Raw genomic sequence first — 25,086 nt, 5'->3', positions numbered from 1 at the left:
GATAATTCGGCCGTACTATTACAATACATGCGGAGCGCCCAAAGGTGTACGTACAAAAGAATACTGTCGGTTAATGGCCAAAGACGTTAAGAAAAGGAAAACAAAGCACAAACGAAACTTGTGCACTTCAATAAAGAGCATCCACCATGCTAAAAAGTAATTTGTCTTCCTAATCGGCCGCGTCGCGCGTATCCATTATGAATCTTGATTATTCGGTTAATTAGTCATTTTGACAGCTTGGAGTGTATCGATATCACATCATTTTTCTCTTTTATATTCAGACACGAGATGGAAATAATTAAGGGCAAACGCATTAATGACCCGTTGCTTGGAATTTATCTCAAATATTCAGCTTTGAGGTTAGAGTTAAACGGGATTTTGGAGTATATTGTATGGAATATATTGAGATTAGAAGTGCAGCACTTTTGTCTCTATAAATTTCAAAATGTATCCCCCTAACGTCCAGTAGAAGGTTTATCTTCTGGAAACTATTGAAGATCGACTCTTCCGGTTGGAAACTCATCGAAGTGAAAGTATTGCAATCTTTCACCAACTGCAATGTCACAAATATCACGCGATTTAAGTCTAAATCCAAGTTCTCGAGTATGCCACGTGAAATAACAGCATGTGAAGGCGTGAATAAAAGCATACAAAGAGTTTGAAGTACAACCATTATGAATGCTATTAACACATTATGGACCGTTACTCTTCCTCGAGACTGGCTTCCTCTGAAACTGGGTAAAGTTTGAAAGTAAAAAAACAAAAATTGTAAACGGGCTTTATCTTAACAGTCCTCGACTCGCGTATCAGTATCTCGAGCCAACGAGACGCCAACTTCTCCGAATCCATAAACATTCAGTGATAAATCAAAGTCCACGCCTGTGGAGCAAACTTTTAATATATTCCGTTTCCATTACTTAAAAATCGGTCTCTCGCACCGGCTGAGTCTTTATGTGTTAGGAGATCACGTGAATCAAGGAAGATTAATTAAGCTGGCTGAAACGCCAAAATTTCGTGTCCTCGATAATGTATTAACATGTTAACTATCACGGCCTGCTTGGGGGGACTCTCGTTTGTTTCCATGTGATTGTACAAAAGAGACTTTGTTCATGCGTGAATATAGAAAAGAAATTACCGCTATCGTGCGTATGTGACGTTGGCGGCGAACGTGTTAAATAGTATTACAAATTTGGAGTAGAGATGAGAGATTCAAATGAGAAATCGGTGCGTTACACATGTGCGACGTTAGTAGCGACCTATGCTAATACGAACCTAGAAAGACCAATGGAATTTCAGCCTGGTGAACGTAAAGGTGAATATTCCAACTAGTGAGTGTCCCAATTTTTTTAATAAATCAGCCGATATATGGATTCAAATTTATTCTAAATACGCGTTCGAATCGAATTGAAAAAATTGAAAATAATAAATGCTGTACCATCATGATTACAAGCGGACATGTTGGATAGTTGATAGTTAATATCAAATGTCTATTCGTCGGATCTGTGCGGTTACTCTTAAAATTCTACAAAACCAAACTGTTGATGAAAAATACAAAACTAAATACCGCAGTCGTTTCTGACAAAAAAACGTTGTAAAAAATTGAAATCTTTCCATAAATCAGGTAAATATGAGAGGATTAAAACCTCAGAGGTGCAAGAAGAGTTCAAGAAAGATATTTCTCCGAGGACTTGTCGACTTTGTGTATTCTTAGTTTTACACGTGTATTATTAATTTAGTACTTTTCGTTCACAATGAGGCCACTTGGTCGTTAATTGGGACATTCACCTTGAGGCTTCATTGCAGCTTAATGTACGCGCTTATAGCTAATTTCTCGACTTGGCGACGATCGAGACTGATAACCCGCTCGCGCTCGCGCCGACCGCGTTCGTCCTCCACGACCACGTCGACCTCCAACGACGTCTGGCCGCGAGGTAACGCGGGGAAACGCATAAACCGGTTCCCGAAGAGGAAAGAGGGTCGTGCAAATTTGGCGGACTCTCTCACCGGCACGAATATCGGGAGCACCGGAAGCTCAGGGTGTCGGCTCGGACCGTTTCGACACCTCTATGAGTAGAAGCACGTCCTCGAGGACTTCTTCGTCGTGGCGGCGTTCTGCTCGGCGTTGCAGAAGTCCGCGGCTGCGGACTTGTTGGCCCGCGCGGAAAAGGGCCTGAGACGCATGAAGAGATAGGCCGACATGACGCACGACGAGAGCAGAACGGCCAACAGCACGATGAGGGTGATGGCGAATCCCGGAGTGGTCATGCAGATCATAGTCGAGTTGGCCACGTTCTCCTGACGCTGCGGGAACACCATGGTCGGTCCGTTCAGCTCGCCGCCGCTGGCGCTGGCGGCGTTGTCATCGATGGAGAAGGTTAGGTCGCCCGTGGAGACCACCCGGATGATCCTGTTCACACCGACGGCTTTCTGCGGGCTATCCCGCACGATTTCGCGGGACTTCCTCCTCCTTTCGTCGCGCGGCCGACCGGCCGCCGGCTGCAGGTATGTCTCCAACGACAGCGGCGGCGGCAGGTCGAAGCCAAGCTCGGGATGACCGTTCGCCAGCAAATGATGGTGATGGTTCTCCAGGAGGCCCTGGGTCTCCAGGAACGGCGACGACTTGGAGCACTGCTCCGGGCACTGGTAACGGCAGATCTGGATGGTGCATTGGAAGTGCACCTCCATCGAGTCCGGGAACTTGAAGGCCTGGAAGTGCGCGTACGACAGCACCGACGCCGAGGCGCCAAAGTTCTTGATCTTGGTGAACTTGGACATCAACTTGGGCCGGGTGATGCAGCCGCGGTGGTCCACTAACTGTATCGGGGCCCGCTTGCCATCATGCGCCATGCAGTTCCGCACGAGCATGTCGAACTTGGAGTCGTCATCCTTGATCGCCAGCACCATCGTCATCGTCTGGCCGATCTTCACCAGGCCCGAAACCTCGGACGCCCAGGGCCCCTTGCCCACTTGGATCTGCATCCAACAGCCAACGTTATCGCCGGCGAAGTCCGCGCGCACTACGTCCAGCATGTCGACGGGGAACGGCCTGAAGGTGACCGACTTCTCGTACAGGTCGTGCCAAGTGCAGCGCAACTTGCGCGCCTGGTCCCAGACCTCCTGCACTTGCGGGTCGTACTGCACGACGATGATGTTTTCGAAGTACGTGCCCGAGCCGGATTCAGCGCCGTAGCCGTACAGCTCGTTCTGCGTGTTGCCGGCGGTGCCGCACGCGTGTATACTGATCTCGAAGTTGACGGACTTACGGCCCAGCCCGGCCGGCAAATGGACGCAGTTGACGTTGCTGTAGTGGCCCTTGCTGAAGACGATGCCGTAGAACGGCTTGTCGAAGCCCAAGTAGACCTTCATCAGGCTCTTCTCGCACTTCACGTCCAGCGACACGATCTTCGGCATGTCGGGCGTCGGCGCCGGCCACGGCTCGACGCCATCCGCCGTGCTGACACCGCCGGCGGTCGTATAGATCTTGTCCATCGCTTCCGCTGGCGCCTTGGAAGGCGGTAACGGCGGCGGTGGGCCGTGATAGGCGACGTTGTGGTGCGGACGCGGCAAGCTCAGCGCGCCCCGACCAGGTGGTAGCAGAGGGTGACCCCGGAGACCGGACTTGTAGTGATTTCCATCCTTATCCCCCAAGCCGTCCAACGCCAATTGGTCCGAATTGTTCAGCTCATTGTCTTGGCGATTCAGCGCTGAATTGTCGTTCCGAGTGTCTTCCCCCGAAATCGCTTCCACGACCTCCACCTCTTCGGCACGAGCCAGCTGTAAGAACATGAATGGTCACGCGTCGTTGGGGACATTTGTAAACCAGTGAGTCTCGTGGCAGGGTCTTTAACAGCAGGAAGAAATCACTCGTTGTCTTATGGTTTGTTAGCGCTCCTTTAACGTAATCGCCACTCTCTCGTGCACGCTTTGTGCTACGATGAATAGATTTGCTTCTCCTCTCGCTTCGAGCTCCGAGAAGAGTGCTGTGAGTGATAAATGCGAAAAAAGCGAGACGAACAACGCACAATTAACGTTTTTACTGCAATTCCAACTGCAAAGCCGCATGTGGGGCTTTACCGCAGTACATCGTGGAGGGGAAGCGCTCGCTAGCTGTATTTCGCGTGAGTTTCGGAACGCATTCGTCTTGTTCAATGAGAGAATTCTCCCCATTGGAAAATAAATGCTCCCATTGGCCGAGACAGATGCGTTCCGGAACTCGTCCGAAAATACCGGATAACCTCTTTCTTTTTGTCCGTGGCCATACCCTGACGAAGGAATCATCGGATGTGTATCGCTGGAAATGTCCGTCGCCGACTTTCTAGCGGGTTTTGGACAGATAAGAAACCCGCGTTTGGTTATGAGCTTATCTGCACGTTTATAGGTTAGAGTTCGCAGATAACTCGAATATTTCATTTTCAGCGAGTGTCATATCGAAACTATATGTAAATCAAATGAGAAAATATTTTCTACAAGAAGGTAAAAATAAGAGTAATTTTTTTGTTTCTGTTTTTGATTTAGAAATGTTATTGTTATTGATTAAATTGTCCAAATATGCATGAAAGTCTAAAGAATATTATTACTACTAAAAATATACTCGTGCGTTGAATGTAAATCACCGCATATATACGGATAAATTTTAAAAATATATTTATATTTGAAAAACGCGCTAATATATCAACGACTTTTTACACATTACACGTCTGTTCAGAGAATGATCATCTCTGCAAGTTTGCATTTCTGTCGAAAAAATTCTTCTGGCATTTTATATCTTTACTTTCTGTTGTTTTACAATCCCGTCTTTTGTAAGCTTCAGAATGAGGCTTTAACATTTGCTAGGTCAAAATTTATTGATCTTCCGTTCTCTCATTATGCTTGGATACAATGTAACATAATATAATAGAATATAATACGCTGTGTCTCGAAATGGTTAACCAGGTAATTATTAATCAGATTATTAGCCCTTAATTGGCCGGATAAAATAAGGATTAGCCAAACAATCAACATTCATAATGCACGCACATGCAAACACAATGCGAACCATCGGGACTAATGAGGTTTGGCTTAGCAAATGTTAGAGCTTTATTGAAGCTTAATGTACGCTCAATTTCGTCGTTGAACGCGTGAATAATGAATAACAGCAGCTCAGTCAGCTTTGCCATCTATTCTTTTCCGCTGAATTGGGTTGCACTGGGTTACACTTAGGATAAAACGAGTGTATAATCTAGTGTTGAAGGAATAAGGGACAAAGTTCCAGTGCCGCAACAATTCAGCTAAAAACGGCAGGCTTATTGCGTAATCAATTGTATCCTATGTTGACAAAAAGTAACAATTAATAAAAGAAATCTGTTGTTATTCTTGAGCATATTAAAACAGGGAAACAAGAGCTGCTGCTTGGTAACGACGAGCTGTCCATTAGCTTTCCGAGCAAGTTGCAAAGTCACTGCAGCGGCGTTTCGTCCTGAAAAAGATCTCGTTTATCGAGGAGCCACTAGAGTAGCAGGTAGCGAAAGGATTAAAACACATAAATACATGCCACGATTATTTACTAGAATGGAACTTACCCTGGAACAAACCACATATATTTGACGTCTTTGCCGCGACATGTTCCCGAACGATTCCACGAGACCGACGAGCGCGTCGTCGCGAGCGTCTTGATGTGTCGGGGCCGTGTCGGTTTATGCACTAATTTTTGCGCGCCGGGAAAAAACGAAGCAGAAGAAGAAGAAGAAGAAGAAGAAGAAGAAGAAGAAGCACGGCCAACGGCGCAACGGTATCCGTTTCTCACGCGCTCAATGGGGAAACCTAAATATGTCAGGCGCGGCGGAATCACGATGCGTCGAGAAATGCGGCGGGCTCGGCTCGATTCCCTCCTGCCTTCGATTATCGCCGGACAAATGGAGCGGCCGTCGAAAGAGTTATTTCCGGTGGCGCGGGACAGCGAGACGCGCGCACGGAGGGCTCCTCCGTGAGGAGACGGCAGCGGACGACGACGACGACGACGACGACGATGACAAACTCGTTCGGAATACCCGACGAAGCAGGCTTTCGCGGTCGATCTTCGATCGGGACGACCGCACGATGCTCCACGGATGCCGGAGGTGAGGTCACGGTAGCGCAGCGGGGGCAGAGGGGAGGAGGACGGGCTCCATCGACGAAATAGGAGCATCGAGAACGTGTATAGAACTGTATAGTGGCTGTATTGCGTCACGCGTGACCTTAGGGCATAACGGACCACCCGTGTCTTTAGCCGCGGGTCAATCGGCCAGCTCCGCGCTTCGGCTACGCGCGCACACATTCAGCTCTCTTTCTCGCCCCTACCGCCTGTCGTCGTCGTCGTCCACTTGTCCCGTCGGCTGGATTTTCGCAGTGTGCGCGCGTCCCATAATTCGACTGAGACCTACTACTGAGTCATTCGCCGCGGATCTCGGCGATCCTCGATGAAGACGCCGCCGTCCGCAACACCTGGCCCGTGCCGTGCCGTCCGTGAATGGTGAACCGTGTCGCGCGTTACGTCGCGCCATGTTACGTCAAACGCGTTCCCGCCGGCCGACCCAGCCCCGACGGTCGACGACTAGTCGACGTATTGAACGTTGTTCACACGCACGAGAACGGTGCGTCTGGGGTCTCTGGTTAGGGTGATCGATGCTGAGATACATCGCGATGATCCGTCGCCGTATGGACACGTGAGAAATGGACTCGATCGAGCGACTCGGTCTCTATTGTTCTTCAGTGAAAATTCCTCTCTCTTCTTCTGCTGTTGCGCCTTCTTGCATGCATCAAGTGCCAGTACATACGTCAGGACGTATTGGAGACAATACAACATTGGAGGCAACGAGGCGATGGTAACCAATGCTGGGCCGGGATAAACGAGACAATAGGACATAAAAAAGTAGACGCGAGTATGAAATAGAAATAAGGTGACTGTCCCGATTAGCGATCGAGTAATCTCACCCCCGTAAATGTATTGATAACCAATAAATTAATGAATTAGTACAAATATAAGTACACAAAGTTAATTTGGTTGGAACATTTGGGGTTGTACTTTCCTCATTTATGGAAAGGTTTTGTGATTGATTTATATTTTTTGAGTAATGACCGGAATATCACTCGATAACATAATAGTTGAGTTTCGAAGAGTTTTAAGGTTAAACACACAGATCTGACAAATAAACATCTGACATTGACTATCAGTTTCTAAGATGTCGAGGAGATAAATGTCACAAATTGCATTGGTGATATTTATCTCACGAAGAATTTTGTAACATCTACAAACGATTATATTTCGGCATAGTGGACGCGGTTAATGCGTCAACCCGCATAATTTAATATACAATTGACAACAAATAGAAAAATAGTAAAAGAGAGAGAGAGAGAGAGAGAGAGAGGAAGGCAGAAAAAAGTTAGTTATTTAGCGCTCTGGGAAAATTCCCCTCAAGCGCACAAATTCAACACACAGGAAGATAAGTACTGAACTTACAGAACTGTACAGTTCAGTACTGAATTTACAAAATTATTGTTCATGGTGATTGTAAATTATGCATACATAGACGCGGTGTGGAAATGCAGGTGTATGCTAATCGTACGAGCGGATATTCTAGATTAATGCATATAAAGTTGTGAAATTCTGACGAGTCCCCGAGATATGTATAAAGGAACAGTAGAACCTGATGAGACGAATGTTAACTACCAATGCGCTGAGATAAAAATAAGGCAAAAATAAAAAATTAAGAGAGAGAGAGAAAGAGTGGAAGAAAAGAAAGGTGTGAGAGAAATTGATAAAATAAATGCTAACAATATGCTAAGGTGAAGATGAGACAAAAATCCGACAAAGATATGACAATAGTGAAAGAAGGAGAGACAAAGAGAGAAGAGAGATGATCTATCGACGAGGAAAGAAAAATATGCCGATTCTAAAGAATAAAGAAAAGAAAGAGAAGAAAGATAGGGGAGGTGTGAGAGGGACCGACAAAATAAATGCTAACAATACGCTCAGATGAAAATAAGGCAAAAATCCGATAAAAAACATGACAATGGTGAAAGAAAGAGGGACAAAGAGGGAGAGGGGGGACGATCCATCGGCGAGGAAAGAAGAATGCACCGTTTCCTCGCGGTAACGCGGTAACGACCGTTCATTCATCCCGCTCTATCTTGCCGCGACTCTTATAAGGCTAACGATAATCGTCGTACGAGACATCGAGCGCAAAATGAAGAAAAAGAAGAAGAAGATGATGACGACGACGATGACGACGACGACGACGACGGCGCGGACCCATCGAAAATCGTGTCGGGCCACAGGAATGCAGGACGAAAAGGATATATCGACAATCGCGCGCGCGCGCGCGCGAAGAAACCGGTCGTCCCGCGCGCGCGGAATTTTTGTGCACCACCTTGTAAGAGAGCGGCCTCGACGACGCGCTCGGCGGCGGCGGCGGCGGCGATGCGATGCGATGCGATGCGATGCGATGCGATGCGATGCGATGAAACGTTACTCGAGAACAGTAGACAGCGGACGAGCCGGATTGCCGCTCGCTCGCTCGCTCGCTCGCTCGCTCGCGCAGCGAGCACGCACCATTTCGAGACATCGCCGGGGCCGGGCGGCGGAGTCGCCCTTAGCTCTGGGTCAGAGCACTGGGTAACGGCATTGCCGGGCCGCGGTACCCGCCGTGATATCTGGGTTATAATGTAGTAATTACCTACGCAGACGCGCCGACCTATCCCCCGCGCCCGAAAGAGATCCTCGCGCGTTAACCGGGCGACCGTCTCGGACGAGGTCTCGAGAGCCGACGCTACCTTGCGTCGAGTGCGCACATGCGTATGTGTATGTGTGTGTGTGTGTGTGTGTGTGTGTGTGTGTGTGTGTGTGTGATGTGTACGCGCGCATGTATGTGTGTGTGTGTGTGTGTGCGCTGCAGCGCCGCGAGTGTCGTTGGGCTCGTCTTTCTTTCGCTCTTTCGAGTACGAACGATCGGCGCTTCGGCGGATGGACGCCGTTACCGCGATCGATCGATCGATCGGTCGGTCGATCGATCGATTGGACGATCGGAGAAACGACTCCGCGTGATTCCGCGTCGGTCCTCCTTGGTGCATGAGAGACGCGCTCTCTTAACACGTCGACTGCCATAGAGGTCATGAAGGTGATGGACGGTGATAAGAACTGCCTTTTAGCAATTTGTGTATAAGACGGGAGCAATGCCGTGTGTGATCAATTAACTACGCAGCCAATGGGCTCGATAAAATGACTTGACAACTGTACATATCATGAATGGAGAAATAAACACATATTTAGCATAGTCATGTCATTTTAGAGCTCCCCTCAAGAAAGAAACTCGTTGCAGGCTCGAGGGAAATATAATTTAAAAACTGCAGAACTCTTGTTTCAATTTCAAGAAACTCCAGGCGTTAATTTTAACATCTTAATTTAACAGTTTAATTTAACATTGTTATCGTTAATTTAACATTTTTCATATCTTGAGTTACATGTACAGGGTGAGCAAAAAGTCCTAGACCGGTGAAATATCTCGAAAATCAAGCATCTCAGAAAAAAATGTTTCGAACAAATCGACTTTTAACTTATCGACTTTTGGAAATTTAAAAATCATCAAATTAATAGAAGTCAGAGCGCTAGTAATAATATAGACTAAATAGAGTAAAAAGATCTAGTACCACTTTTTCTTTCGACAAATAGTTAGCGAGATAACGTAAGTTAAATATTGGAAAAGTTATCAAGTTTTCCTTAAATATCTAAAAAAATATTAGGTAAATGAAAAAATGTTTCAAACAACAGTTGTTCAAATTAATTGGTAGAAAATAATGATATAATAAAAAATTAGTGATTCCATTTAAGAAAAGTAATGATTAGTGAGTATCTCGAAAGTGGCGTTATCTGTAAACAAAATGATATAGTTGTTTTATGTCCCCCTTAAAACCATACAACTTTTGTTCGAAGCGTTTTTTCTAAAATGCTTGGTTTTCAAGATATTTCACCGGTCCGGGACTTTTTGCTCACCCTGTATATATTGGTTCAATTGACTTTTGCGTTTATTTTCATTATATATGTATATAAAGGCTTTATAATTGTATACAATTAATAAGACGAAAAAATAAGACGAAGATTTCATCGATAATCCAACTATAGTGTTCTCTGAAGCCAGTAAATAATTAATGAAGACCAGCATGGCAGTCAATGTGTTAATACAGTCTGTAAAGTAAGAGCGTGCACGGCATAAATGACAGTTGGCTTCAAATATCGTCCTAATTTTTTTGTGAGCCGATAGATGAATCTTTCTCGTGAATGCTTTGTCACAAAAGATTCAGTCGGCGTCGAAATCTAACCTGAGAAACACGTTAACCTCCATGAGTGCCGCATACGCATCGCGCTACGAGGCTGTGTTCCTTTGTTCCCACCTCAAAGGATCAAAAATGTCATATGCAGTGGCTGCTAAATACATGGGAAAGTCAAAATCGTTCGTCGCTAAGTGGGTTCAGCAATATAAGAAGATAAAAAATGTCGATGACTTGCCAGAACGTGGCTCGATAGGCAAAGTGACGCCGAATATGGAAAAAAAAATTGTGAATTTGTTTAAGCGGAACCCGACTTTAATGCTTAAAATTTATGAGAAGTGTTTGTTGCCGACTGCTGAACGATGCTTCATAAAAAACAACGAAGACTGGATCTTACAGAGAAGACAACGACCCAAAACACCGGAGCAAGCTTTGCACCGAGCGGAAAGAGCAGTCTGGCATCGTCACACTTGATTGGCCATCGCAGTCGCCAGAGGCAAATCCCATTGAAAATGTGTGGGCATATCTCAAGCACAAGCTTCGAGGAAAAAGAGTGTGCACTTTGAAGCAGCTGACACGACCAATTCGTCTCATTTGGAGGTCTTTACCGAACGAATACGCAGTCAGCTTAGTGGAAAGTATGCCTCGGCAGATGCCAGGCAATTATCAATGCCGGTAGTGACTGGACTCATTATTAATGGTATAGCATTTTTCTTCTCATGGAGTGGACAACAAATCCATGTACTTAAAAATCATTAAAAATAAATTTTTCTACACATCAACCCGTGCACGCTCTTACTTTACAGACTGTATATTGTTCTCTCTTACACCTCACAAAATGGCAACGCGAGATTCATGAAAAAGATCTCAACTAGATCTCTGCCTTTCTTAAAAAGTTTTCCGAAAAAGAGAGAAAGAAGGAAAGAGAGATAAAATTGTACACTCACCCCCTTTAATAGGAGACAGGCTAAGACGTAAATGCGTAACTGCATACCGCGTTGGCGTCCACGATAAAACTTTACTCGTGTCACTGAAAAGAGATTCGATCGTGTTGAAACATCTCACACACATTGTGATATATATATATATATTGTAAAAAAAAAATTACAATGTAACACTCGATTCTGTAACGCCGGTTTTAAGCGCCAGACAAATTCCCACGCGCGTCCCTCACACTCGATTCCTCGAGAGAGAGAGAGAGAGAGAGAGAGAGAGAGAGAGAGAGAGAGAGAAAGTACGAGAGAGTAACGACTGCGATTTATTTTGCGATATGGGACGATATAAAACGAACAGGATTAAATGTCAAACAGTATCACGACCCACCTGTAATGATAATCGTGACGATCGGCTGCCGATCGTGCCACTAAACCGAGAGACCGGTCGTCGCAGTAGCAGTCCGTCAGCAGCAACGATCCTGAGAGCGATCTCCTCCTCGTCTCGGCGTAACCTCCGACCGCTGGGACGCAATCGCAAACTGTAATTAGAATTTTACCGAGTCCGCAATTAGACGGGAGAAAGAGAAAGAGGGAAGTCCCCGAAGGAGCCTCGGCTGCGGCTAGTTTCGCGATCGGAGAAAGTTTTACGAGACGATCGCGAATTAGACGCTCTTGTTTTACGATCACGATGTTCATTTCCGCCTCGGCGGTAAGTAAAAAATACATTCGCCTAAAAGAGACATCCACGAGCCGTTGTCGGACGTTCCGCTCGTGTTTGATCGCCAATTATCAGGCAACATGTTCGCCTCGCGCAACCACTAGGCCACCTGTCCCAAATTCCTCTCGAATGTCCGGGTTTTCGCTCCGTTACCTCGTTGCGAACGCGGAGCCGTGGCCGTCGTCGCGTTGTCTATCGGCGCGACTCGAATTTGTTAGTCGCGGAATCGCATACATGCGTCTGATGCAGACGTGCAAATTTTAATTGCAGCCCCTACGGTACGTGGGATGGCGACGAGTAACGAGGCAATCGCCGGAATCTCCTTTTAGAAACTTCGAGAAATGGAGAGAGAGAGAGAAAAAGATAAGTGCTTCTTTGACTCTACTTGATCTCTAAGAAAGAGAATACAGAAAGGAGATTTCCATGAAAATCTTTTAGGGTTACATAAAATAAAAATAAAAAATAAAATAAAAATGAGAAAAGAAGAGAAAGTAAAGCAAAGAAGAAAACAAAATGAAATTAAATGAATTACAGTGCGCAGACTCGTTCAGTTTGAGACAATAACGGAAACAGCAATTTTTTTCTTAATAAATATTTCACCTTGCTATATGCATATAATTATATAACAAATTTGGTTTAGCCGTTAATATTTTCCATGCATTTATAGACCATGTTTGATGATGGTTTGACATTCAAGAGTTTCTTCAAAATTCAAGAGAGAGAAAGAGGAAGAGAGAAGAACAATACAGTCGACAACGAACCTCCTTTGGTACCAAACAAAGTCTGAGCCGAATAGGAGAAGAAAATGTTTGAAAGAAGAAATTGTTTAAGAAAAATATGAGAAACATATTTTAGGTAACCAGAAAGGTCCACGCGGTTTTGTATATTAAAAATTAAACAAGGGCGGAAATTTTCAGAAAAAATGTTATAATTGATATATGAATAAATAATTGGTAATTCTCCGTTATCCGTAATAATGGAAGTTCTCCCTGAACGTGGTGCATCTTCAAGTAGTTCATTTGAACCACTTTAATGCGGTCCATTCTTGTAGCACATCTTACGACATGCTTCCGCAGCCTTAGACCCGAGTTTAAATTCGTAAAGCAAACTCGTATTCAAATTACGCTCGATTCAACGGACATTTGAAAAGGGTAAATAATCGCAAAGTCGACAACTCGTTGCATCGAACTCAAACAAAAACCGCACGAACCTTTCCAATCACCTGATATTCATCTAAATAAAAAAACGTTCCCATACGTGCAACGTCAACGGCGACGCGCAGCGATAGCAAGAGAAAGAAATTCCAAATGTGTAATATAACGCGGGTCCGTACGGTCGCTCTCGCTCTCTTCGGATTTTCGAGGATCGTCGGTCCTCGAACTAACGCGTTGCTAATCGCTCGCAACGTTGCAGATCTACACATCCATCTTAAAGTGGACCGCTGGTCCAGCAGTCAACCTGGTTCCTCGACGTTCCCGAAGATCGGCTTTCTTCCCAGATTTCATGGCGTCAACAGTCCAAATTACACGGTTACACAAAAGTCTCTCACTTGAGGTGTGCTATTGCGGCTCACGGAAGAATGAACGATACTCGAAGCGGCACTCGCAAGTCGGTTAACAATGCCAAGTGTTGAGAGAGCCGGCCGGCTGCCAGACAGCTGGATCGTTTTCCGGTTTCGATAATATAATGACGAGGATAATACGCGAGCGCGTTCTCGGCCGCTTTCACGCGCACGAGAGAGAAAAGCCAATGAGAGAAAGATCGCGAGACGATACCGTCTGTGCGATAACGTAGCAGCCGAAGTGGTGCCGAAGAGGAGGAGGCACGCTTGGCGCTCTATGAATGTAGGCAAGTAGGCTCCCGCCGATCAACGTTCGGTCGCACGCTCGCGCACGTGGAGCCGAAGTCGAAAGGACTAACCGGTTAGCAGCGGCAGTCGGGCGCGGCCGCCGGCTATTCGTCGTCCAATTTGCGAGTCCGGTACGTCGTTCGTGTGACAGGTCGTCGCATTAAGAATTTAGCGGTCATACTGGACCGCCGATCCGATCGACCCCCTCGAGCTGCTGCAAAAACCTCTGCTCTGAAAAAAAATGGCGAGAACAGGTCCGTTATGGTGACTCCGTCCGCCGCCGATAATATGGACATCGGGAACCCGCTTCTCCGCCACCAAGGCGGTTCCATCGGCGAACAGCCGACAAGGAGGAGGAGAATACGTCGATAGTACTCTTGAGTAGAATCAATCGGGAAATGTGACTTTTCGTTGGCGTTTAATCTCTTTTTCGTTCTTTTTCTTTCTTTTTTTTTCTTATCGATTGTCTGTCACTGTTTTGATGACGACTGCTCGCCGCGATAACGAAGTCTGCGATGGAACCAAGTGCGAAATAGAAAGGCATAAGCAGTGGAATTTAAACGGTAAATAAAATCGATGACAGTCGAGTGTTCCTTTTGTCCAAGAGCATTTCGTCGCGACTCGATCGATTTCTCTACTGCTTGAAGCTGGATTCTCACTATTCGTCTACGTGGGAAGAAAATATATAAGGGAATTTTCTGTGTTGATTGAATTTTTCGCTCGGGCGAAAATTATTATTTAACAAGAACGGAAAGATTCTTGGGAGAGATTTTTACTTGGTCGAATGCTCTCGGTTATCCCAGTTTTAATATAAAATGTAACGAATGTTCAGAATATTTTCAATCGCAGTGACAAAGAGGATTCATCTTCCGTCATTGGGTTTTCGTCGGGTCTTCATTCGATTACACGAACTGAATTTTTTTCAATATAATTTCAGCGGCAAACGAGACTCCGTCAATCCTACGTCAAAACATTCTTCAATGCTTTTGCATTGAAACATTCACAGTAATTTGATGGAGGTCTGACGGGCTCCCATCTGCCGCCGTTTACACAGATGGTGGAAATTCGAGTCCCTCTGCTTATGTGTTTTCTATGTACTTTTGACCTAATAACCTCTGCTGAGCGCGGTTCTGCCGAAAAAAAAGCAAAAGGAAAGATGTGTCAATAATCGATGGAAACCGATTACGAAAGGAATCAATCATGAAACGTGTTTCACACATTCGTTGCTCTTGACTTTTCAAAATCAATCGTCCCAAATTGTGTCTCGATAACAATTGGAGCCAACAATGGAACTAACTCTGGGACAATAATAGTTACCGCGGACAATAATCATCTCCGACAAATATGATTCTGTCGAGAAAAAGTCAAAAAGAAAAACGTATCGATATTCGAGGAAAATTCGTTAGCGCTTGACTTGTCGAAATCGACTGCTCCAAACTGTTTCAACGAAATGTGTTAGTCACAATGATAATAAAACTAGCAGTAGCTCGTGGGACTGATCGTAAAATAGTTCGATAATTATCAAACAATAATAATTTTTCGCAAACGCGGTTCTGTCAAGAAAACGTCAAAAAGAATATTTCGATATTCGAAGAGAATCGATCGATGAATCGCCAAACGCGTTTCGTTCGTTGACGTTTTCGAAATCGACTATTTCAAATTGCCTCAACAATGCGTATCCATTGAGATAACAGAGAAAGATACAAACTATAGAATGATAATAATTACTCTGAGAAAATAAATCTAAAATAATATTTAAAATAAAATAATATACGAAAAAAGTGAAAAGATAAAATTTAGAATTTAGCCATTAATACATATTTTATCTTTAGAATTTAATAATTAATATATATGTATTTAATAATTTATAATTAATACTCTCAGATTATTATTTGAATGAAATAATAATCTGAAAAGTAAAACATATTCGACGAATATTAATAACATATTTGTTTATACTAGTCCACGTATACCTTCACCGAGGAAAAATTATTCCCAAACCAGGAAATTACATCTTCTCGAAGTGGCAGTTTTTTTTTTATGAAAAAGTCGTTGTTTATTCTATTTAAATAAAAGAATTGAGACTTAATACGTTATTATTACTCGACGAACAAACATCTCTCATTCTTTAGATACTTTTCTTCTCAATATACCGTAAAGAGTTTCTGACAAGCATCGAGCAAAAAATCGAAAAAAAAGAAGGATGCGTCGATCCTTGAAGAAAATCAACGCGTCTCCTGTCGGCGCTTGACTGCAATCGACTATCTCACATCGTGTCGACAACTCGTGTCCATCCATGATAACCATTGCGACAATGGCTCGTGGGGCTAACCGTGGAATAGTAATAACTATCGCGAACATCAGTTACGGGGAAGAGCACACACCGCGAGAGAATCCCAAAGTTCGTTAGCCCGCATTGCGCGCATTAGCCGGTAGCCCGCTGTTGCAATTCGTGTCACGATAAAGTGCGACACCTGTTCTCTCGTTGTCTCTCTCTCTCTCTCTCTCTCTCTCTCTCTCTCTCTCGCTCTTTTCCTCTCACGAGAGATTGTACACGAATAAAAATCACCGTCGGCTGTTTACACGTCTCCCGTTCCGCGTTAACCGCGGAATCGGGCATGCCGAAGCCGTGGCGTAGCGCCAAATACATATAACGGTTCCGTCGGTGTGTGGCGATTCCGAAGTCGGGCGTTCGCATAACAAGTACCTAATAGCGACCCATATAGCGACGAGCGCGCTGACTTTTCCGTCTCTCCCCGTCCCCCTTTGCCCTCTTATCGTCGCCCGCCAGAGATCCCGCGGCGTTGCGTCGCGCGTTGAAAAGAGAGCGCGCTGATATCAATAACGAAAAGGAAGCTAAACAGGCAATTAGCATTATAAGAGCGCCTTTCGCATAGACAGCGTTCCTCGACTACGATCTTTCACTTATCTCCTTCGTGTCTCGGCCGTCCGGTTATCCCGTTCGAGAACGAGAGAGAGAGAGAGAGAGAGAGAGAGGAGAGAGAAAGAGAGCAAAGAGGAGACCCTCGGCAAGCGTGCCTCGACGGCGCGAGACACGCAGTCTCTCGGAAATAACGACCACGCATTAACGACGCAACTTAATCATCCGTCCGGAAATGGCCGGTAATCTTGTTAATGGAAAATAAAGCGAAACCGCGCCGGATATGTCGCGATCGCGACGCGACGCGTCTATTAGCGGCGATGTGATAGCGATAGGCGGAACACGCGCGCGCGATCTCTCTCTCTTTCTCTCTCTCTCTCTCTCTCTCTCTCTCGCTCGTCCGCGCGACACGACGCGATCGTATGGTAATTGAGCGTAACGAAGTAGTCCAACGAGTCGATCGGCTGCGCTCTCCGAGAGACGCGCGAGCGGCATTCTCATCTCTAAGGAGGCCGCGCGCAGCGCGATCGATCGTGACGCGCATATGCGCGCGAGCTCATACGAGAGCGCTCGTATGAGCTCGCTCGTATGAGCGAGCGAATCGCGGCGCGATTGTATCAAGTGTATCGACAATCGGCGTGTTAATTTATCGCGGGGCCGATTTCTCGCGAGCGCGCCGGGCTTTCTTTCCGCCAGCGTGACGAAACAGCGTGCATTCACGCTCCTCATCGCGGGACGTCGTAAACTTGGGGCGCGAGACGTCTTAACCCGGTTGCATCGGGAGCGGATACATCCGCTCATTTCGTCGGGTCATTAACATGGCAGCCGGACAGCCGAGCGACAGGCTAGCTCGACAGGCTAGCTCGACCGCCGGTCGAAAGTTCCGGCCGCCTTTTTCTCCCGTTTTACCGATGTCCAGGCGATAAGTCAGAGATGCGTATTTGAAGAACGTTCCTCAGGATGTACGGAAGAAAGTCGACTTGACAAAGTGGGACGTCTTTTGGACGCGTCTCTGAAAGTCGCGAGGGGAATCAAATGGGAATTCCTTGACTTTGTGAGAAATCGGATATCATGTTTCGTTTCGTTCAATCACTTCGCGAGATCCGCGCGACTCGGGCTCTCAAGGATTCTCTACAATTTTCATCGGATTGGACTTTCGTCTCAGCACAGCCTGTCCGAATTGGATTTTATCGCGATATATTCGGTAAAAAAAAAAAAAACAACTACAAAAGCGGCATTGTTTTAGCAAAAGCGAAATTGCAGGTTGCGCCAAACTTTGCAGCGACGGTGCAGGACTCGGTGCCAAAATCTCATGTTTTTCATTCGATTATCACATTTCGCATCGATCCGGGAGAGATGATAATTCAGCGGTACGGACGTATTTTTCAAATCTCCCGGCGAAAATGGGCAAATGGGTTAACACGCACCGTGCCGCGCGGGTCACCGCAGCGGTTCCACGTGGAATTCCAGTACGGGCCGTTAATATATTGCAATTCGAAGCGAAACGCAATCGTGAAATAATCTCGTGAATGTTACGAGACACATAATATTTAACAAATATAATAACACGATAATGTGGACCACAGGCCAATGATTCACATCGTACAAATGACGAATTACACGAAATCGTCGGAAAGTGTTGAAAACGTCAAAGGACGTTCCTATCCATTTTTAAACCGTTTGAATTCGAGCTTTTGATTTTCTAAAATAAAAATTCCAAAATTTGTTTTCTAAAATAAAAAATCTACAATTTATTTTCTAAAATTTAAAATCTAAAATTTACTTTTTAAAATTTAGTGTTCTTTTACCAGAGGGATAAGTAGTCGAAGTAGTTTGGAAAATTTCGCTGGAAAATGGCTTTAACAGGAAAACCACAACTTTTGTTGCGAAAGAAATTAAAAAATTTGTAGAAATTCAATTATTGTTTTCAAGACAAGCAATTATCATTAAATAACATGAAAAACGCTCTATTAGACAACGGGGAAGATTGCACACGCAATCAAATATTTTTGCTTCTAAAGACATTATTGCGTACATGTATCTTTAAGGATGCACCGAGATTAAAAGGGTTAGGACGTTGTTTAAAAGTTTGTACTGTCTATATTGTCAATTCGATCAGAAAGTATTTTCTCATAAACACCAAACAAGTGTTAACACGAGTGAGCGTATTTTTCAGGTGGAAACAGGGCCGACGGATAAATTATGTGTTCAGTGGGAAAAGTCCTGCGGATCAACCTAATAAAGTGAACGAACGGCGACGAACTTTTTCCGGAGACCACACACATTAGCATTCGTGCTTAACACGGACGTGCAGACATATGCCGTTGCCTTTTCTCTTCGGTGTAAGACGCGCGAGTTCGTAAGCATCGTAAAAAAATTCACGGCCCGCTTCTTCGAACACGCTCGACCTCGTTTGGTCACGCCGTTTACATAGTGGTATGCGGAATCGTGCATTTTTAATCGAAGAGGCGACAAATCGCTGTCCTGTCGACGACGACGACAAGTTAATGTCGATTGTCGTATTTTTCGAGCTTTTGTAAACAAATTTCTTTCGAATTCGTCGTCACTAACGCGATACGTAAAGTTACGAGCCAAAGAACCAATCAGGACATCATTTTAGGCACTTTAAATCAGAGCAGTTGTTAAGAAACTGTTTGAAAAAATTCCCGACTGGAACAATTCTGTTTTTTCCAGTCAATACGGCAGGAAGTGTCAAGGAATGACGGAATTAATCCGACTAGAACCCTCTCAAAGTTCCACAATAACGACTCAGGTATTCCGGATGCACAAAGAGAATTTTATAATGCAAAAACTGCTAGAAAAATTTTACGGTAAAAATTTGTAGAACTTTCTAACCGAGAAACAAATCGTCACATCGACATTCCGTCTTCATTTTCATTATCCTTCTGTTTCATACGTGTTCTGTTTCATTTATAGTTCAAAAATTGAAACCTATTATTAAGGAAAAATTCATTGTATGTACTCGCGAGAGCATATTACTAGAAAATATTGCACAATTTGAAAGAACTCTGTATGAATAAATAACCGCAGTAATCTTTCCGCGTAATCTCGCTAAGGTAAGAGTAACGGTAAATTGAATCGAAAGCAGAAGTAAAATCGGCATTTCGACCGGTCGAAAAATTTACCGTCCGATTCACCGAGTCACTTCCAGAGTGCTCAAATCTCAAACAATATCTGGATTATTTCTCCCCTCGTTAAAAATTCACACGTTCGCATACACGCGATTACGATAATTCATGCGCGAAGCGCCTCAAGCTCCTATCACACCGGCCGGCTGCGAGAGAGATCGAGGGCCGCAGGTTAGAATTCGATCGAGATTAAAATTCGACGAATCCATCAATTTCGGCGCTGGCACACTTTCTCCAGGCCGGGGCCGTAAGTTTCAATCTGCAGTCCACAATCACCATTCCCGATACCTAGCCTGACACGGGCTTTACTCCGGTAACGGTAACGACCGAATAGCGGCGAAGGACCACCGGGGGACAATTTTGTGGCCCTTCGCCGGCACCACAAAGCCGACGGGGCCCGTCGGATCGCCCGTTGCATCGCCGTAGCGCACGCTCGACGGAATGGAAACGGTCAGCACGTGGCTCGGCCATACCGTGGCGCGACGCATCTCCTATACGGCGCGACCGTATAATTTCTCTCAATGAGCCCGCGCGCCTCGGCCGTTATTAGCGCGTTAGCGAGACGCGAGAGCGATGACGCGCGACCTGTCTCTAATAACTCCATCGAGCAAGTGGCGCTAATTGGATTACGTCCCGACCGACTACGGCCTAGCCGGTCGTTAACGCACCTACGCGCTCGCATATGTCCGCTGGACTCAAGAAGCGCGTTTAGTAGCCGCGAATTATGTCGTAAACGACGTTTGCCAGCGCATTACGCAGCGCCGTACGCGCGGCTGCTACTCGCCGATCGAATTTGCGCCGCGTTTTGCACGCGTCTCGCGCTCAGCGTCGGCTGCTGCTCGCTCAAACGACCACGTGGCTCTGCGCGACGCGCCCGCCGCGCAGCGGTGGCTCCCAGCCGTTCCCAGGCCTGATCCAAAATAAGTTTCGGAAACTTTGTTTTTACACTGCCCAAAAAAGTAATTTCGGAACAAATGGAATCGTCTAAATTTTAGAGGATTTTATTCTCATATGTGACCTCAAGAGGATTCCCCTACGATCAAGAGGAAAATATTACAAATATATTATTGTTAAAGTGAGAGAGATTATATGTTATATGTATAATGCAAATCTTATTCATTTTAATAGAAATTTCCTCTTGTACACAGATTATTTAATCTTTTTTTTTTGAGAATATTATTTATTCTTACTGGTTGTACCAGTTAATTTGAAAAAATTATTATACCGTATATAGCGAGAAGTAATATATGTATAGGTGTATTTCTACAATCTACAATAAATAGGCACGAATGAAAAAAGATCGTCATAACAAATGAATTTCCAAAGCAGTTTTGTTATGGACTTTATAGCTACAAAGATGTTCATCATAATCAATTATATGAAACATAGTTAAAAGAAAGAATATATTATTCAACTTCTTGCCATAGATTATAAACTGTATTTGACCAAATGTGAGTAAATTATCTTTGTTATATGTTATAGCAACACACGTGCCATTTTTAAAAAGCGTTCCAAATATTCTGACCCTGAGCATATGATTATTTTTTCGTTCATGTCTGGAGCATGACTGAACAAAAGAAGCTGACATTCAAATCAACATATTCCTCTTCATATAAGAGGAAAATTAATTGATATCGGAGGAAGTCCTCTTGAAATAAGAGTAAAACAGTTAAAATAATATCTAATAAATTTTAGATGAATGATTCACTTTAATCGATTTATCGAGAAAGAAATCCTTTTTCTGCAAAAGGTTTCGCTTAGAATATAAGATTGTAGGAAAAATCACTTTACAAATAGAATATTCTTTTTCGAATGTGGTTATTAAAGTTGGCAGGCCTTAAACTAACTTAGATATGTTGCGTAACTGATCAGCTGATGATCGCGTTTGGACGTTCATGGCCGCGCACTATTTCTACTTACAAACTTGGTTTTAGCCATAATTTTGCAGTACATACATTATTAACTTGTCAGTTCATTTTTACGATGACGTCGCCCAGTCAGTAACTGGGACATTTACTTCGCTCGCCTCAGAGCCCGAAACGGCTTGAAACGCGGTTGCGCGAAAAAAACGCGAATTTATACACCGAGAGAGAAGAAGCCAGTCCGTGTAACTGAATTTCTATTCCCCGGGGGCCAGACGAAAACTCGGTCGCAGGAACAGGAAGACTCCCAGCGGGTTTCCATCTTTACCCAGTCAATTGCTGTTCCTAGTTACCTCAAGCAAGTTTTTCACGCCGAAAGATGAGAGACAAGTGTCTTCGGCTGTAGCAGAGCGATCATAAAGACCGTTCCTCGTCGCCGAGTTTTCGTCTGATCGCCAGGAACAGAAATTCAGTCACGAACCGAGCTTTCCTCCGCGCAAAGAGAGTCAACCAACAGACAATTAGGGCAGATGACAAGCGGTAACAAGCGACCAGTACACCGACGGAATCTTACTTCTTTCTTCAGAGGATTGTCCGGATACGAGGGCGCTCGTTAACGTGGTGCTCGGTCCTTCGCCGAGCACCGGGCTCGAGGAGAAGCCGCCCGAGTCTCACCACCACTGATCGTCGTAGTCGGCAAGGTGTCAAGGTGTCCTGGCGCACATCAGTATGATCCTGCACGCTGATGACCACCTCGCGGACGTACTGACAGAGTGCGCGCGCGCACGAGAGAGAAAGAGATAGAGAGGCAGGGAGAAGGAAAGAGAGAAATAGAGCCAGACAGGAAGAGAGCCGGAAAAGGAGGAAGACAAAGAGACAAAGAGAGAAGGAGGAAGAGGGAGAGAGAGAGAGAGAGAGAGACAGAGAGAGAGAGAGAGAGAGAGAGACAGAGAGAGACAGAGAGAGACAGAGAGAGACAGAGAAAGAAAGAGAGAAGAGAAGTGCGAGAATTTCGTGAGAGAGACTCGCTCGGCCCGAAACACAGGATCTAGAGAGCCTTCGGAAGCTCCTCGTGCTCGACTGATCACCTCGTGGTGACGCGATACTCCGCGATGCCCGAGAGCTCGCGCTCTCGCGACAGCTAGAAAGAGACACGCGGGGCGACCACACGGCACACGGCACTGCGTGGCTCTCTCGGAGGTGCACGCGAGAACTCGAAGAGTCGGAATAGGGTACACCTGTCCGATATACGGAGTATACTACAAACGTAGCGGCCCGCCCCCTGACCCAGACAGAGCCGGGTACAGTTATATAGGTCCCTCGCGCGGAGCGAAGCGGAGGATATCTCTCCTCGTTCCTCGCTACCTTCGTCGTGCGCGCGTGTGCGCGCGTGTTTATACGCGGCGCACGCGAGAGCTTCGACGGGGATCGCGATGTGTGCCTCGCGACGCGCGTCCACGTGTGCGCGAGAATGCGCGTGTACGCTGCAGCACGTGCACCTCGCCGGGATATTGTCAATGATATTGCGCGACATCGGGTCCGGGATATTGCCGAGCGCTAACGCGCCGCGCGGAACACGCGGCGTTGACGCGCAAACCGCAACAGAGCTCGACCGCGATAAACGGAATCCCCGAACTTCGCAACCTTGACTGAACCACTGACGCAGCGACCCGGGTCTCGTTACCCGAGCTGGTTCAAACTTCTAAAGGAGAAGTTTTATGCCTTGCACGAGGTAAGAGGTCTTGGCCGCTGTTCCGAGAGGAGAATCTGCCGATTCTCAGGAAATTCGGGGAAGTAGGCGCAGCTATCCCCGTATCTGATAAACGAACGTGTCTGAAAGGTTTCTTGACACAATTAAGGCTCCGTCTTTGTAGAAAAGTATTACTGACTGCAATTAATTGGCCAATGATAAGTTACTATTGCTTAGTAATTTCAGTACTTATACGAGCAATAAATTGACCAGAGATAAATTATTGTTACTTAGTAATTTTAGTGCTCGTGTATGAACAATATTTATTACTGAATTTATTACTCACACGAATACTAAAAGTACCAAGCAATAATTTGTCAATTTGCTGGTCAATTTATAACAGCCAATCACATGATATTTCTCTATAAGGGCTGTTTTCTCACCGCAGCCATCTTGAATGATGACGTCAGAAAATACATTTGAAAAATTCCTACGGATTATATAAAAATAAAAAAAAAGTATCTATATAATAACATTTGCAATCGATTGGACGCATTTTCAATATGGAAATTTCTTTTTTGTTAAAGCAATCATTTTGTTAAAGCATCAATAAAGTGACAAAAAATCAATGTTACAAAATTATGAAAAGAAATAGATTCAAAAGAGAGATTGCATATTATGCTAATTTCATAGTCATTTCATAGTCAGTTATTGATAATTAAAATAAAAGAAAAGTTCACGGAACATTTTAATAGTATGCTGAATTGATGTTGCAAGTTATTTTATGGATATATCTTTTTATTTCGACGAAACTCGAAATTTTTAATGTATATTTGTTTGCTTCTGACGTTATCAGACGAGAATTCCGCGGCTAGGGAGCAAAAACCTTAAGAATGATAAATAAATAAAACGGCGCTAATAAAATAAGTAGTTTTTTCCTCAGTCGTGCGTATGTTACCTTCGCATTTACTTTTCATAAACGTTGTCGTCATAAATATATCGTCACTCTCAAAAAAAAGTAATTTCAGAACAAACGGAATCATTTAAATTTTTAGAGGATTTTATTCTTATATATGGTTTCAAGAAAATTCCTTTAAGATTAAGAGGAAAATATTATAAACACATTATTCTTAAAGTTAGAGGGACTATATGTTACATATATGATGAAAATCTTATTGATTTTAATATAAATTTCCTCTTATATACAGATTATTTAATCTTTTGTAAAAGGATTATTATTTATTCTTACTGTACTTTCTATTCTATACTATTTTTACTGTACTTTATTCTTACTGGTTTTATACTAGTTAATTTGAAAAAATTATTATAATGCATAGCGAAAAGTAATATATATATAGATGTACTTCTGGCTCCAGTTCTACAATAAGTAAGAAATAAGATCATCATAACAAATAAATTTCCAATCAGTTTTGTTATGGATTTCATAGCTACAAAGATGTTCATCATAACCAATTGTATGAAACATAATTAAAAAAGAATATATTATTCAACTTTTTGCAATAAATTATAAACTCTTTTCGACCAAATATGGATAAATTATTTTCGTTATATGTTACAGCGAAAGATATACCTTTTTTAAAAGGCGTTCCAAATATTCTGACCCTGAATATATGATTATTTTTTCTTTCGTGTCTGGAGGTAGAGCATGACTGAACAAAAGAAGCCGACGTTCAAATCAACATATTCTTCTTCTCATAAGAGGA

The 25,086-nt window shown here is 44.4% G+C and overlaps 1 protein-coding gene across 1 annotated transcript; it reads right to left on the bottom strand.

Annotated features, from left to right (window-relative positions):
* Positions 1 to 129: 129 nt before the first annotated feature.
* On the bottom strand, positions 130 to 22,559 carry dy (transmembrane protein dusky). The gene is made up of 4 exons (XM_011144277.3): positions 22,247 to 22,559; positions 11,602 to 11,752; positions 11,226 to 11,308; positions 130 to 3,774 (listed from the first exon to the last, which is right to left on the bottom strand). Exons 3-4 carry the CDS (start codon positions 11,268 to 11,270, stop codon positions 2,065 to 2,067), a joined length of 1,755 nt encoding a protein of 584 aa, XP_011142579.2. The 5' UTR covers positions 11,271 to 11,308; positions 11,602 to 11,752; positions 22,247 to 22,559; the 3' UTR covers positions 130 to 2,064.
* Positions 22,560 to 25,086: the final 2,527 nt, after the last annotated feature.

The sequence above is a fragment of the Harpegnathos saltator genome, unplaced genomic scaffold (genome assembly GCF_003227715.2).
Source record: "Harpegnathos saltator strain DR-91 unplaced genomic scaffold, Hsal_v8.6 scaffold228, whole genome shotgun sequence".
Taxonomy (NCBI): domain Eukaryota; kingdom Metazoa; phylum Arthropoda; class Insecta; order Hymenoptera; family Formicidae; genus Harpegnathos; species Harpegnathos saltator.
Note: the sequence above shows the minus strand (reverse complement) of the source record. Positions and strands in the feature narration are given on the sequence as shown.